At 53.9% G+C, this 14,523-nt stretch overlaps 5 protein-coding genes across 5 annotated transcripts; 2 read left to right on the plus strand and 3 right to left on the minus strand.

Moving 5' to 3' along the window:
- The first annotated feature begins 820 nt into the window (after positions 1-820).
- SMAC4_03607 (uncharacterized protein) lies at positions 821-2,624 on the plus strand. The gene is made up of 2 exons (XM_003351255.2): positions 821-1,171; positions 1,266-2,624. Exons 1-2 carry the CDS (start codon positions 1,110-1,112, stop codon positions 2,386-2,388), a joined length of 1,185 nt encoding a protein of 394 aa, XP_003351303.1. The 5' UTR covers positions 821-1,109; the 3' UTR covers positions 2,389-2,624.
- A 324-nt stretch (positions 2,625-2,948) lies between these two features.
- On the plus strand, positions 2,949-5,124 carry SMAC4_03608 (uncharacterized protein). Its single transcript, XM_003351256.2, has 3 exons — positions 2,949-3,274; positions 3,519-4,866; positions 4,928-5,124. The coding sequence occupies exons 1-3, from the start codon at positions 3,185-3,187 to the stop codon at positions 4,984-4,986; spliced, it is 1,497 nt and encodes a 498-aa protein (XP_003351304.1). The 5' UTR covers positions 2,949-3,184; the 3' UTR covers positions 4,987-5,124.
- Positions 5,125-5,296: 172 nt separating this feature from the next.
- SMAC4_03609 (uncharacterized protein) lies at positions 5,297-6,674 on the minus strand. The gene has a single exon (XM_003351257.2). It carries the CDS (start codon positions 6,402-6,404, stop codon positions 5,460-5,462), a length of 945 nt encoding a protein of 314 aa, XP_003351305.1. The 5' UTR covers positions 6,405-6,674; the 3' UTR covers positions 5,297-5,459.
- A 794-nt stretch (positions 6,675-7,468) lies between these two features.
- SMAC4_03610 (uncharacterized protein) lies at positions 7,469-8,952 on the minus strand. The gene is made up of 2 exons (XM_003351258.2): positions 8,447-8,952; positions 7,469-8,326 (listed from the first exon to the last, which is right to left on the minus strand). The coding sequence occupies exons 1-2, from the start codon at positions 8,532-8,534 to the stop codon at positions 8,025-8,027; spliced, it is 390 nt and encodes a 129-aa protein (XP_003351306.1). The 5' UTR covers positions 8,535-8,952; the 3' UTR covers positions 7,469-8,024.
- A 1,603-nt stretch (positions 8,953-10,555) lies between these two features.
- On the minus strand, positions 10,556-14,326 carry SMAC4_03611 (uncharacterized protein). Its single transcript, XM_066089978.1, has 5 exons — positions 13,823-14,326; positions 12,505-13,768; positions 12,368-12,447; positions 12,234-12,307; positions 10,556-12,180 (listed from the first exon to the last, which is right to left on the minus strand). The coding sequence occupies exons 1-5, from the start codon at positions 14,053-14,055 to the stop codon at positions 11,180-11,182; spliced, it is 2,652 nt and encodes an 883-aa protein (XP_065947535.1). The 5' UTR covers positions 14,056-14,326; the 3' UTR covers positions 10,556-11,179.
- Between the last annotated feature and the right edge of the window lie 197 nt (positions 14,327-14,523).

Below are 14,523 nucleotides of genomic sequence, written 5' to 3' on the forward strand. Positions count from 1 at the left end.
ATGTGAAGTGCCCGAAGAAGGCCTGCTGTGTCTCAGCTCGTCATTTTTTTTTTTGCAACTTGCAAGTTATACCGAGAGCTCATGAAGTGTCTGGATCTGTTGTCTCAAGCCGGTCAGCCGACTTATCAGTGTTGATGATACTTGGTATTCAGAGATACCAGATCAACTCAGAGCTGATGATGCATTCACATAGCTGGTGTAGATTTGAGTGTTCAAAACTCGATCTGTGGTTGTCCACTTGATGGACTCGCAAATCACCAACGACACCCCGGCGAGACTACTAGTAGGAACAAAACAGCAAGGAAAGATATCCCCATCCGAACGGGAACAGGGGTTTGTTGACGAAAGTGAGATTCGAACTCCCAGACCCCAACTCACAGCGACCCCTGACCTCCCAGAGCTTAACAAGCAACTGTCCCCGTCTTATGACTGGAGTTGCTTCATTTTATAGTTGTCGTCGGGTCTGCTGTGGCATCGGCGTGATCATCGGCATGACCGTAAACATGGAGAGTGTGAAGTTGATCCGGGGGACAGAAAACGAATGAACAGGTTACTTCGCCGAAGAATGATGGAGCCCCAGCCCCTGGCAGAAGAACCATGAGAGATGGGATCTTGAGATCTTGAGATGGGAGATGCGGCATGGTGTCAAAGAAACGGTTCAGGCCATGAAGGGGGCGGGCCAGGCCGACGCTGCCCTTCAAGTTGGATTAAATGCCAAGACTTGAGTGCTCAAGCTCCTCGAGACGCTAGCTTGTCTTGGCTTGGCGTGTTCAGGGTCCTCTGGGCCTCTGGCCGGCAGAGTTCCAAATCTCCCATTGACCCCACCTCTACCCCGCTAGAGGGCCCCGCCAGAGTGCTGCGATGCAGAGCTGGCGATTGCTGGGGGAACACATGGAAAGGGGGTCGTGGTCCCCGGGCCTCTCTAGCTTCATTTCCCAACTTCTTTGTTGACCGCCCGCCGCCGTCCTGTCTGTCCATCGCAACAACCACCAAGCAAACACCATCACGACATTGCCGCCTTCTGTTCTTTTTCTTTCTTCTCCGTTGCGACCTGTTCTTTCTATACGCCCCTAACGATACCCCGTATATAATCCCTTAAAATATTTATAATGGCTTCCGAAAAGGTCTACCGCGCCAGCACCACGGCCCCCGTCAATATTGCCGTCGTCAAGTCAGCCCAACTTTTCCTAATACCTAAACACTTCAGACGAACACGTAGAGAAGAGCATCTGAACTGACTTTGGCCCTGTCCCCCGCGATTCCAGGTACTGGGGCAAGCGCGACACCAAGCTCAACCTCCCAACCAACAGCTCTCTCTCCGTCACTCTCTCCCAAGCCGACCTCCGCACCCTCACTACCGCTTCCTGCTCGGCCTCGTACCCCGAAGGTGACTCCCTTCTTCTCAATGGCGAGCCTTCCGATGTCTCTGGCGCTCGCCCCCAGGCCTGCTTCCGCGAGCTTCGCACCCGTCGTGCCGCTCTCGAGGCTGCCGACCCCTCGCTCCCCAAGCTCTCCACCATGCCCCTGCGCATCGTCTCCGAGAACAACTTCCCTACCGCTGCCGGTCTCGCCTCGTCCGCCGCTGGCTTCGCTGCCTTCGTGAGGGCTATCGCCAACCTCTACGAGCTCCCTGCCTCCCCCTCGGAGCTGAGCTTGATCGCTCGCCAGGGCTCCGGTTCCGCCTGCCGCAGTCTGTTTGGTGGTTATGTTGCCTGGCGCATGGGTGAGGCTGCTGATGGAACCGATTCCATGGCCGACCAGGTTGCCGAGGCCTCGCACTGGCCCGAGATGCGCGCCCTTATCCTCGTCGCGTCCGCCGCCAAGAAGGGTGTCAGCTCGACCTCGGGCATGCAGCAGACTGTTGCCACCTCCGGTCTCTTCCAGGAGCGCATCAAGTCGGTGGTGCCCAAGAACATGGAGATCATGGAGAAGGCGATTTCCGAGCGCGACTTTGCCGCCTTTGCCGAGGTTACGATGCGCGACTCCAACTCGTTCCACGCTACCTGCGCCGACACCTATCCTCCCATCTTCTACATGAACGACGTTTCGCGCGCCGCTATTCGCGCCGTTGAGGCCATCAATGCGGCTGCTGGCCGGACCGTTGCCGCTTATACCTTCGATGCCGGCCCGAACGCCGTCATCTACTATCTCGAGCAGGATACCGAGGCTGTTGTTGGAAACCTCTACAGCGTCCTTAGCGAGGTGGATGGCTGGAAGGCGTCCGCCGTTGAGGGCCTCAAGTCCAACATTTCCTTCGATGAGAGCGTTGCCGGTTTGTTGAAGAACGGTGTTAGCCGTGTGATCATGACCAGTGTCGGCGAGGGTCCGGTTGCGACACAGGAGTACCTGGTGGCTGAGGATGGCACCCCGGTAAAGAGCTCTTCTTAGAGGAGATGGGTTCCAAAGGGGGACATTTCGCGTAAGCTGCTGTGCAGGTTGGATTTTAATACTGGAAAATATTGACATAATAATGTACATACCTGGCTGTGGATATAGGTCAACTACCAAGGAAGGGTAAGGTAGCGAAAAAGCTAGGGATATATAAGACAGGGCTGATTACTGTCCCTGGTGGACAGCGTTGGCCGACGACATGTGAAAGGGCCGGCAGGAGTTGTTGCAATGGCAAGATGAACACAAACCCCGTCCGTTTCTCAGTCGATTCTGCTTGGTGCTTATGTTAACCAGACAGCCAACCATTCGAGGTCTAGAGCTACTGACTGTCAATACAAGTATATAGTCTTCAGGCTCAAAATAAGGAGGTTGGATCCAAAGGGGACCTGATAACATGATCGCAGCGTCCCAAAATGAGCAGCATGTCAGGGGTTTGTAGGACATGCAGCGCTCACGGCACGGTCTTACGTCAGGGTATGGCGGGTTCAACCGTTCAACATCGCTTGGCGTTCCTCGTCGCGACCTCTCTACACGCGAACTGCACGCTTACACATGTACAACGCACCACGAAGCAGCCCTCGGTCATTTAACGCGCCATTGCATTATCAAAGGAAAAAGAATATTGATAAGAAATCTGGCTGGTTCAAAGCCCTATGATTCAGCTGGCACTGGACTCAACCGAACAACTGATTGCCATCCCACGCACAGCCAGCTAATATCGTTCTCGACTTCGACGAACGATACCAGAGTCTTCTCATCGATGTAGATATTACCACAGACGACAATCAAGATAATGAGCAGAAACATCTACGACATCGACCCGGCGGGTAATGTGCTCTGCACTTATACAGGTGGTGAATCGCAGGACACCACGCTGAGGGCCGTACGTACTTTGCTCTATCTTGTCATGCCATCAAGTTCTTCCACAACAGTATCAGCATCACCATCACCATAACCCTCATCACCATCATCATCTCAACCAACCAACCTTCACCAACCAACCAAATAACTACATCCAAACTCAAACTCAAACTCAAACCTCCCCTCCCATCCCATGACAAACTGAACAAGTCAAATCAAACCAAACAAGCAACTAACCACCACCACCTCCCTCCCCCTCCCTCTAGTCACGAACCAAAAACCCCCGACTCCAAGCCCTCCTCCACGCCTTCCTCCCCGCCGGCTACCCCCACTCCGTAACCCCTGACTACCTGCCCTACCAAACCTACGACTCCCTCCAAGCCTTTTTCTCATCCATAACCTCTCTCCTCGCCAACCGCGCCGTGCTCGAAGGTCTAGGCGTAGGCGACAGCTCCTCTTCGCCCACCGGCGCCTTGATTTTAAAAATCGCCGGCGACACTATTAGCAGGATCGCAACAATCTTGTTCGCGCATCGCATGGGCACGGCCATCGAGCCGGAATGTAAATTCTACCGGTTCCTGGCAGACTTGTTAAATGACAGCGCGCAGCTGCTGGATTTACTTACGCCCGCGCTGCCTTACTTCCCAAAACTGGGTGTTATTGTCAGCGCTGGTGTGTTGCGAAGTCTCTGTGGCGTGGCGGCTAATGCCAGCAAGGCGAGTTTATCTGCGCATTTTGCTCTGAGAGGGAACTTGGCCGAGTTGAATGCGAAAGAAGCGAGTCAGGAGACGGTTGTCAGTTTGCTGGGTATCTTGGTCGGCAGTCTGGTGGTTAAAGTTGTGCAGGACCGGGGAGTGGTGTGGGCGCTGATGGTGGGGTTGTTGGGCGTGCATCTTTTGATGAATTATTGGGCTGTGAGGGCCGTGAGGTGTCGGACCCTGAATAGGCAGAGGGCGACGGTGGTTGTTAGGGGGTGGTTGGAATGGGGAAGGGTGTTGGGGCCTGAGGAGGTGGCGAGGATGGAGAGTATTTTGCAATTGCCTTCTTTAATGGGACTGCTGGGGATGGGGTGGGTATTTGGGGGAGGAACAAGAGGAGGAAGAGGAGGAAGTGGAAAAGGAGGATTTGGTTTCGGCAAGATGACGAGTAAATCCGGTGAATATACGGGGTATTGCGAGTTTGGGACGTACGGGGATGTTAAAGCGTTGGCTGCCCCTGCTTGGAAAGGAGGAGGGTATCATAGGTATGAGTTTGAGACGGACGGGTATTTTATGGGCATTTGTCATCGGGGAGGGAATTTCATCATGAGGATCGCGTTGAAGGAGGAGCATGGCAAACCGATGAGTGATACGAGTGCAAGTGCGAGTACTGCAAGTGCAAATAGTCCGCTGGAGGCCTGGTTCGATGCGGTTAGCCACGCGTATCACTTTGACTCGGCCCTCAAGGACGGGCTGGAGAGTCATTACGAGAACGAGGTGCCGCTGCTGGGATATACGTCAGAGGAACAGAAGGGAACCGTGTTTGCGGCGCTGGCGGCTGCTGGGTGGGATTTGGAGACGAATGCGTTAGAAACGAGATCGCCTGTGAGGGTGAGGGTTGGGGATGGGAGGAAAGGTATGTAATGTGACTGATTTACATGATTGTCTCGTTGGCAATTGCTAACTGTTTTCTTCAGTTCCAATCCCGTCGGAAAAGGATATCCTTCGACAACCACAGGTGTCCAAGAAGGATTGAACTGCTACGTGGAATAATGGATAGAAGGAATGCGTTGGATTCGTCTCCTTCTAGGTCAGACAGAAACCTGAGGAGTAACAGGACATTTACAAAGTCAAAGTAACATGTAATTTATATCCAACCACCGAAGAGAGACCACTATCACCAAGAGAGTCACCTCTATGCGAGGATTCTCTCATTTCTACCATCCTCTATTGAACCTTCCCACTCTTGTATCCTGATGCGCCGCTTGCACAAAAGTTCATATGCAAAACATGAGTGAGATGCAATCATGAACCAGCCCTACTAATCATACAGCGAATCTTACACATATGTTAGACGAGTGAGTCTAGAGATCTTTACCCTCTATACTAATAATACAGCGAATCCTACATATATGTTAGACGAACGAGTCTAGAGATCTCTACCTCGTATACCCCTCAGGTCTACTTTCTAGACCGCTTCCATCATCCACCGCCCACACGCCTCTCCCTTTAGTTCAACCCAACAGCCCTCAGCGCCCTCATCTTGACGCCCTCCCACGTATTGAACTTGGGCCTCACATCCAAGTAAAAGTTCAGCTTCCCCGCGCCCGCCTTATCATTATTCCTCCCCGCATAAAAATCAATCACATAGTCCACCCTGGTGCCGCACCGATCCACGATCCAATCGTGCCTATCGAACGGCGCCGTGTACCCCAGGAGGGTGTTCAGCCTGGCTTTGGGCGTCATCCGCTTGCTCTCGCCCATGAAGCTCTGCAGCTTGGGCCCCTCCGCACACCCGCACCCTTCAACAAATGGTTTCTCCCACCGCAGGATCTCCGCCCACGCCCGCTCGTTCACCGCATTGTGGATCGGCACCACCGTCTTCATGTCGGCGGCGCTGGCGCCGTCGTGGCCCTTGCGCTTCATGGCTTCGTAGAACTGCTTCTCCGAGGGGTACACCCAGTTGCCCGTCGCCGTGTCGGCGCCCGTCTCTTGCTCGGCGTTGGAGGGGCAGGCGGAGGGGCCGGTGGTGGCGGCGCGGGGGATGGAGGAGATTTCGCGGTGTTCGCCGAGGTCAGCGGCGGGGGCACTGGTTGTTGCTGTGGAGGAAGAGCCGGAGAAGGGGATCCATGAGGACCATGATGATGACGATGGTTGCGAGGAGGAAGGAAGCGCCGCGGGTACTGCTGTTTGTTGCGCCGGCTGGGGAATCTGGGATTTGGGAATGGTCGCTGGTGGTTGCTGGACTGCTGCTGGTGCTGCTGGTGGTGCTACTACTGGCGTCGTGAATGCGTTCTCTGGCGATGGTGTTGTCGAGCCACCACCCGCCGCGGCCGCGGCCTCTTGTGCGGCCTTTGCCTGCTTTGCTTGTTGCAACCACAGCTCGCGCGTCTTGTGGTCGACGGGGCACTTGTCCTCACTGCCGGCATCGGCCTGTCCTGCCATTTCCTTCATCTTGTTGGTTGGTGTCTCGTAATAATAGGTGCTAACTATCGGCGAGGTTCTTCTTGATGTTGTCGAGGTAAATCGTGAGGTGTATACGGATAGGTAGCAGGGATCCTCGCTTTCTCTATAATCGAGATGCGACGATGTCGACACAAAGTTCAGATGACCGAGCCTCGAACTTTGGCTTTGCGACAAATTTGTTTATACGGGTGGTTTGTTGCTCTGGAATTTTAGGCCCAGGCGTCGTCAAGGTCCACGGCAGACAAGTTGCAGGGACCGGGTAACTGGAATCGCGAAAGAGAGAGAGACTCGGGCTTGAGGAGGAAACAGGAACCTTGAAAGCGAGAAGAATCATCGAGCTCCCGATTGGGTCGGGCGCGCTGTTATCGTCAGCGCTGGAAGATGCCGGGGAGCTCAACTTTTTAGTGGGGCTTGGGTGATCGATTGGCCGGCTCTGCCCAGTTGATTGGCAGCTGACAGAGACCTTCCGTGCTTCTTCCCTTCCCACCGAACTCTCACCGTGTTCGCCGTGGTGACCGAACTGAGCACATGCGCTGCCCGGCACATGGCATGGCATCAGGCACAAGCACATCGATCAACTCGACCCCCCGGCCGTCAATCTCACAGGGCTGATCATATTCCCGGTACAGTCCGCCTGCTTCTGTTTCTTCAGTCTCACTTGAGATTATTTCCGTAGAAGCCGAAATGTCCCCTGTAGAGGCTCTACTTGTACGTCACATGTTCCCATGATGAGATGTGCTACGCGCAGGGACGCTTCCGAGCATGCCGAGGTGTCGCTGTTGTATGTAGTGTAGAAGCAAGCAACCTTAAGCACATGGTGTCGACGATGCCGCTGCAAGTTGGCTTCCCTTTTGTGCGGTTGCTTTGAGGCCGCGAGTAAATATCTAAGGTTGTTTACTTGTGGCGTGGCCAATCCAATGATGTGAAATAGACCGGTGATCCCCAGCAATTCTCCGTCCAACTACGTGGTGGGATGGGGATGGCGTTTGGTCTCACATATGATCGTTCTCGTCATTCCTTGACCAGATTCGAGCAGCGGTTGGTGTTCAGAAAGTGTTTATATGGTTATTCTGGGCTCGCGGGCTGACACCCAACGCCGGGATTCCGCCCGGCTCTGGGGTAGCCCGTTGCACTGACTATATACACAAGACCTGCATTCGTCCCTCCCCGGTTACTCAAGCCCGGATGTCCGGACAAGGCCCGACCTCCTTTAAACGGCATTTTCCCCCACCGATCCCTGTTAACACCGTGCCATGCTGACCAAAGTCGGAACGTGTATCTCTAAAGCCAAACCCCGGTGAGCTCTTTGTTTTCTTCTAACGCCAATGCAGTGCTGTCCATAGATAATCTGATATACAAAATTTTTGCTCGGTTCAAAATCGTGTGAAGCAATGGTGATCGTACGCTTGGGTGAGTGTGTGTGTGGTGCGAGAAGGGGATAAGGATAGCGCTAGATGATTGGGGAGATCTCAAGAGTAGGCCCATCCCTAGGTCAAAGGGGGGTGGTATTGGCAATTCTCAAAAGGCTCGCTGCGTTGTGTCGATCGTTTTGGGTTCGATATCCATCTTGATAACGACCCGTCTAGTCTATGTTGGTTTCTCTCGCGTTTAAGCAAAGCCACAGCCGGTCTCGATAGCCTCAATCTCGGCCTCGGTGAGAGGCTGGCGACGGAAGCGGGCAGGGAGCTCGTTGCGGTCAAAGTAGAGGCCCTCGGTGGGCTTGACGGGGCCAAGAGCGGCGCCGGGAGAGCCACCAATGCCGGCCTGCTCACGGCCGATGGTCTTGCGAAGGGGGCCGTGCTGCTGGGCGTGCTGGCGGTAGGCGCTGAAGGTGGTGGAAGAACCCCAGTTGGAGGGGAGCGAGTGGGTGGGAGAGGCAGGGTGAGGCTTGGGAGTGTGGTCGACGGAAGCTGTTGGACAAAGAGCAAGATGTCAGCACGTCATCCGAAAACACCAAGGTTGCCCATCGAGATGGCAGATGCAGCACAGCCGGAATGCTCGGAGGCGCAACACGGGGAGGAGGAACATACCAGGAATGGTTCTGCGACCGAGGAACTTGATGGAAGGAACACGCTCAGCGTGAGCAGCAGCGCGGAGAACCCTGGTGGCGGCGAACATGGTTGCGGTTTTGCGGGTTGGGTGTGTTGACGTTGGGAGACGGTGACAACGGTGACTCGTGTAGGGCTGCACTTGGAGGCGGAAGCGGGAAAGCTATGCTGTCGACGGGACCGGTTGACAAATTTTCTCGTATTTCAGGGGCAATAAGTCAAGTGGGTAACTGCGGTTGTTTTTTTTGTGTTTTGGGTATTCCACCAAAAAAAAAGACGACGGGCAGTGTGACGATGGTTGTGGACAGCGGAGGTCGAAAGGGCGGGCAGGAACGGTTGAGTGGACGGCTATAGGCAAGACGGTTGAACAGTTTGGACGGCAGCGGCCGGGGCGGAGGAGATGGGACCAAAGGAGGGGTTGAAGTTAGGTTTGGACTCGTTGACTCTCGAGACTCGCGGCCAGGACGGGACTGTAAGCGGACAACGGGGAGTGAGGGCAGCGCGAGATTTATTACTGTTTCTGTAATTAACAGTTGGCTGTTTTGACCCCGTCCTGTGCAGCTGCCTCTGCTGCAAAAGGGCACACCTTCCGCAGTCCACTTTTTCACAAGCTGCCGAAAAATGGAGAACAGGCTGCATATGAAAATTGTCCAAGGCATCCCACTTAGCTTCAGCCAATCATATTCTTCATCTGTGACCCCCGCCCGTGCTCGCTAGGCTGCGGACGGGGTAGCGTAGTAGCACTTGGACATTGGAGTAGCACTAATTTGTGCTAAGGTGCTACTCCAGCGTTACACGGCCCCGAGAGCCGGAGGGCAGAACTGCATTTGGTCACCAATCTGGAAACTCTTTTCGAAGATGATGCATTGTAAACATGCCATTTCCCACCAACATTCGCCCATTCCTTCTGTCTTGACCATTGTGTGAAACCAAGGTGGAAAGAGAACACGAACCTAATCGATCGCAAGTTCCGTGGCAATTGCACCACCACCTCGATGCACCCTCAGATGAACCCAGTCTCGAACCCCTCCTGCCTCTTCGGTTTGGTCCTCCGATATTGTCCGTTGCGAGGCTGGGGTATTCTAGGCAATGAACTTCCGTCGTTACACCCTGCATGGTTACCAATCACACAAGGCCAGAAACGGAGATCCAAGATGGCGAGCGCTAAACCGGCCGAGTTGGTGGTCCGTTGGCGGCGGGTTGACAAGCATTGCCAAGTTCTTGGAACGTCGTCACTGAAGAGCGCTAGAGGTTTGGTGGTGTCGTGGTGAAGAGCTGTGAATGGCTGTGTTGGCTGTCGAGAGATAGGGTTCAAAAGGTGTTTGTAACGGGTGTGAATAATTCCCGTCACGTATTCGTAACGACTCCAAGTCTCCAACTGCCGTTGATCTCCGGATTCATTCTTCGTTGCACTTTGCACATCTTCAAACCTTTGTCCACTTCAACACATCGGTACCGCTTGACCAGCATCATCCATGTGTAACAGGCATTTGTTTCATCAATCGACCGTCTAGACCGGGGGATAACGGGGTCTAACAACGACCTGGACAACGGGGCAGACCGTCGCCCGCCCCCGCAGGCAGACGGCGCAACCGGGGCTGCACTCCGTAGTCCGACCCTCCGATAAGCAATTTCCCCCCCCGGCTTTCCTTTCCCGTTGGTTCATCGCCACCTTTAATACCACCTTTTTAGCCTGGTGCCATCGCAAACCACCATGATGCGATTTTGAGTCTCACAACTGGAATCAATCAAATCGCAAACCCCGCATCTTCAGCTGCCTTGTCTTCTTCACTCACAGTTGCATCCCGCGTCCCAAACCGGAAGTCCTCCACGCGACTCCCATGGCTTCAATTCGAGATGATGCTTCAAATCGGCCCAACGATCGCGGCGCCAGACCTCGCACTTTGTCCCCCACTGGACACCTTGTACACTACATACATAACAAGCAGTGCGACCGCAATCGGACCTCGTTAAGTACATGGTGCTGCTTTGGCTTCCACTTACCTCCCTACATCATTTTTCCCTTTGGGCCTCGGAATGCATGCATTTGCAGGTAGGTACCTAGTCCTGAACCCCTTAGAATGCATGGGCATGCATTTGCAGATAGACAATGTGTCTTTCCAGCATCATAGTGGTTCAACTGCTCCCACCAAGGTCTGTACCGCTCAGGCACGTCAGGCAACTCGAGGTTTTGGGGTTGCAAAGATGGCCTCAGCTGAGCAATAGTCTGCATTGTCTGTCCTGGCTTGCCTGTGTGTTATTTCTTAAAACCATCAAGATCAAATCCCTGAGGTTACCTACACGCTAATAATCAGCTGTACTGTTCTTTCTTTTCGCGGAGTCGCATTGCAGAGCTGTGTAGTTCCAAGTCGGGTGGAATGTTGACCTGACCCCCCACTGGCGCCTTCACTCGGCCTGTTGCTTGTCTATCAACGCCGAGCCCAAATTTGCAGTGTCCCTGTTAAGGCCACATCTCATTCAACTCTCCTCGCCAAAAAGGGAAACATCAAGGGACATCAAACTTGAGAAGCCATCTCAGTCTCGTCGTCACCTAGGTACTTGCATTTACAACTAGGTGCTCTGCCTAATATTCTTTTGTTTTCGACTTTCGCAGGGACCATTCTCATCATGTTGCTTGCAAGGTGCCTGATAAAACGAACACCTATTTTACTTTATCAACCCTTCCCCTTGTCCCCTCTTGCCCCAGATCCTAAGTCAAATCCCAAACTCCGGTAAATTCGCCGAATTCAACCAATCCGGCAAAACCGCCGCATCATCCCACAGCGACGACAGTCCCGGGTTGCCGCCACCAACATGATTATGTTGATGGTGATACATGCTGTTTGGGTTTGAAGTAGTAGTAGTCGTAGCCTGATCAACATGAAATTCGTTATTCAGCGCCTCGCGTATTTGGTCATCGGACATGGACGAGAACTGGAGCAGGATCGGTTCCGTGGCTGCCCATAGGGAGGAGGAGGGTGTTGATGATGACTCGAAGACTGACGACGATGGACCGCCCAAAGCGGCAGCATCTGTCGGCACACTGTTGCTGCTATAGCCGCCGCTACCGCCGACGCCGACGCCGCCGACGCCGCCTATACTTGTTGCGGTGGCAGTCCCTTGCTGGTTGCTGCTGCTGCGTTGATATGCTGCTAGTGCTGCTGCTGCTGACGAAGATGCGGATGGCCCACCGTGTCGGGAGAAAGCCACGGGCGGGCCCTGACCGCCTCGGTCCGATGACATTGTCGTCCCGTTCCCGTTCCTTGGACGCACTGTTGAAGCGAGTTGCTCATATGAGGTCGCAGCAGCAGCCGCCGCTTTCTTGACGATGTACTTTAGGTATTTCCCATACAGCGTCGACATGCCATTGCGATGTTCCGTAGCGGTGCCTATCCGTTCCAGCACGCCCGCCGTCTCCTCGATCAGCGTCCGGACGCTGGGCGCCAAGCTGGAGGTCCCGCCGGAAAGCTGGCCGCTGAGGCGCAGGGCAAAGCAGGCGGCGAAGGAGATCATGATGGCCGTGTTGTTGGGCATGCTGGAGAGCTGCTCTTCGCCTTGGATGGCGGAGCGCATGACGTTTAGGGCCGAGGAGAGACCGGCGGCGTGGAAGAAGTGGCGGACTTCGGTGGGCGCGGTGGGGTGGTTAATTACGCTGCTGTAGATGGAGAGGCGGGTGTGCGTGACGAGGATTTGGACGTAGGGTGGGAGGCGATGTTCTTTCACTAGTGTTAGTGGGAGGTAAAATGGAGGTAAGGAGGGGTGTGCTTACGTGGTCCGGTGCCGATGGGTATGGTCCATTTGGCGTGCCATTGTTCGAAGAATTTGTCGACTGACATTTGTATCCTGAAGCGGTTGTTAGAAAGGCATCTTGCAGCCTGAAGGGAAGAAAGACGGATGACGAACGATTGAGCAATAAGGCCGCCGTCTGCCAGCGTTTCACGGGATCCGTCACAGACTGCCCTTATGGAATTGAACAAATCGTCCTAATCATGTCAGCGCTTGCATTGCAGAAACCATCAACATTGTCCCTGGGAACTTACCAAGTCTCTCCTCAAGACAGCCATTGACACCAAGTGTCCGTCCATGGTATCCGCAATGTCTGACATGTGCCATTCATCACAGCGTCGAAGAAGTGGCGTAAGAGGCACCGTATAACTTCTGCCTCGCGCTAGGCACATTCCTCGCTCCAGAACAAACAACGCAATCCAACATCTCTCCCTCCGCCGCAACAGCCGTCTCCCTAGTTCTGATTCGGAATCAACATCTCCAAAGCCATCGAGCGATAACGCGACCTTGGGGTCAATGCAGTCTGCCCGTGCAATACCTCTGTTGTAGCTGCCGTCTCGTAGGGCATCCATAGAAACCACGATCTTGTGTAGAGACAGGTCCAGAGCCATGGTGGTGGCCATGGAGACATACCAGCACGTCTCGTCGTCGGTGCTGTGTTTTCCAGGAAACATCCAGGGGACGTTGACCATGAAGGCAAGGATGATTTCGACAGATCGGTACCGGTCGACCATGATGCGGTTGACCAAAGTTTTACAGTGATTGGATAACCTCCGCGACAGGGCTCCTTGTGTTGGCATGAAGAGGGCGGCGGCGGCACATATTGAAGTGAAGAGGAAGGCTGAACGTGAGCGTGTAAAGGAGGCCGTGTATAATATTGGATCCAGTCCCCATCTGGTGTGGGCAAGACTCTTATGAAAGAAGCCAAAAAGAGACCCTGCCTCCTCCGTCGTAAGTAAGCCAAGATCAATGGGATCGAGATCAGGACCGCAGTCAAGGGAGAATTGTGTGAACTTGAAGAATTTTTCAATCTCGGACAGCTTTTCGGTTTGTTTATTCTGGCGCGGGCGTTGGTGGTTGTGGATGATCTCAGCGGTGGAAACCTCGCCCACTGGTTTCGGAGAAACATGCATGTCAGAAGCTCGGGCGAGAAGCTGAAGGGGATTCTCTGCATCATCGACGGCTAGGCTCTCATCTGCCACATGGCTTTGAGATGGCGTGGAGTCTTGCGGGATGCTCATGTCGTCATGATCTGAGAGAGAGCTTTCACCTGAATCATCGGAGACATCCGCCATGAGAACATCACTAGGCCTTCGCGATATGGCCGAAGACGTCCTTCTATGACCGTTTCTGGGTCCTTGCCGGTCACCATCGGCGAGAGGTGTAAGTGAGCCGGCACCTAAGATTACCTTTAGTTCAGAGACAAATCTGGTGGCCTCGATGCCGTGCAGACTGGCTCCTGATCTTTTGACAGCCTGCTCGACTTGATGGAGTGCCTTTTCCAGCCCGGTGCGCTTACTGAGGAGTTGGTCAGTAACAGGGCATTGTTATGAGGAACCAGCAGAGACTTGCTTTTTGACCCCCTTCCTCCTGCCCACGTGGAATTCGGGGCGGACGCATTGTACCCCTAACTGAAGACATCGTTGGCATCGGTCATCATCGTTATGTTGACCCTTCCCCTTTTCGCACCGGATCTTGGATCGACGACAGACTAGACATGCGGCAGCTCTGCGACTGTTGCTGTCTTTTAGGGACTCTCGGGTGCCCTCAGACGGAGCCGCAACTGTGACATCTGGCATATCCATGGAGATGCCAATAATTCGGGTGATATGTAGCGGTGATGTTGATCAGTCCAAATGCCAGTTAGTTGTGCGAAACAAGCACAACTCCTCTCATTCAACGTGACTTGTGAATCGTGGTATGTGATTCGCATCCTTCTCCTTCCCAACTGAGAGCATTGGCGGGGTCATTGATACCGCGGGCTGCCGGTGTTCAACCCCACAGTAGAATATACCCCAAAACGGTGGCGACAGCTGTTTGGCAGGCTTTGACAGGTGAAACCCGGCAGTTTTGCTGTAGTGCTGGGGCTTCGAATGAGAGGAAGCTGTTGTTGAGAGAAGGCCCCCGTGATGATTGAAAAATAAGGTGAAAGAAGGTGAAAGTAAACATGACCGAAATGCGAAGGAAAGCTTTCGCCTCAGCCAAACTGCTCGTTTTTAGTTAATTGCAAGGCCTTTCTATTAGATTGACTTTGATCGGACTCTCGGAACGAC

Source organism: Sordaria macrospora, chromosome 6 (assembly GCF_033870435.1).
Source record: "Sordaria macrospora chromosome 6, complete sequence".
Taxonomy (NCBI): domain Eukaryota; kingdom Fungi; phylum Ascomycota; class Sordariomycetes; order Sordariales; family Sordariaceae; genus Sordaria; species Sordaria macrospora.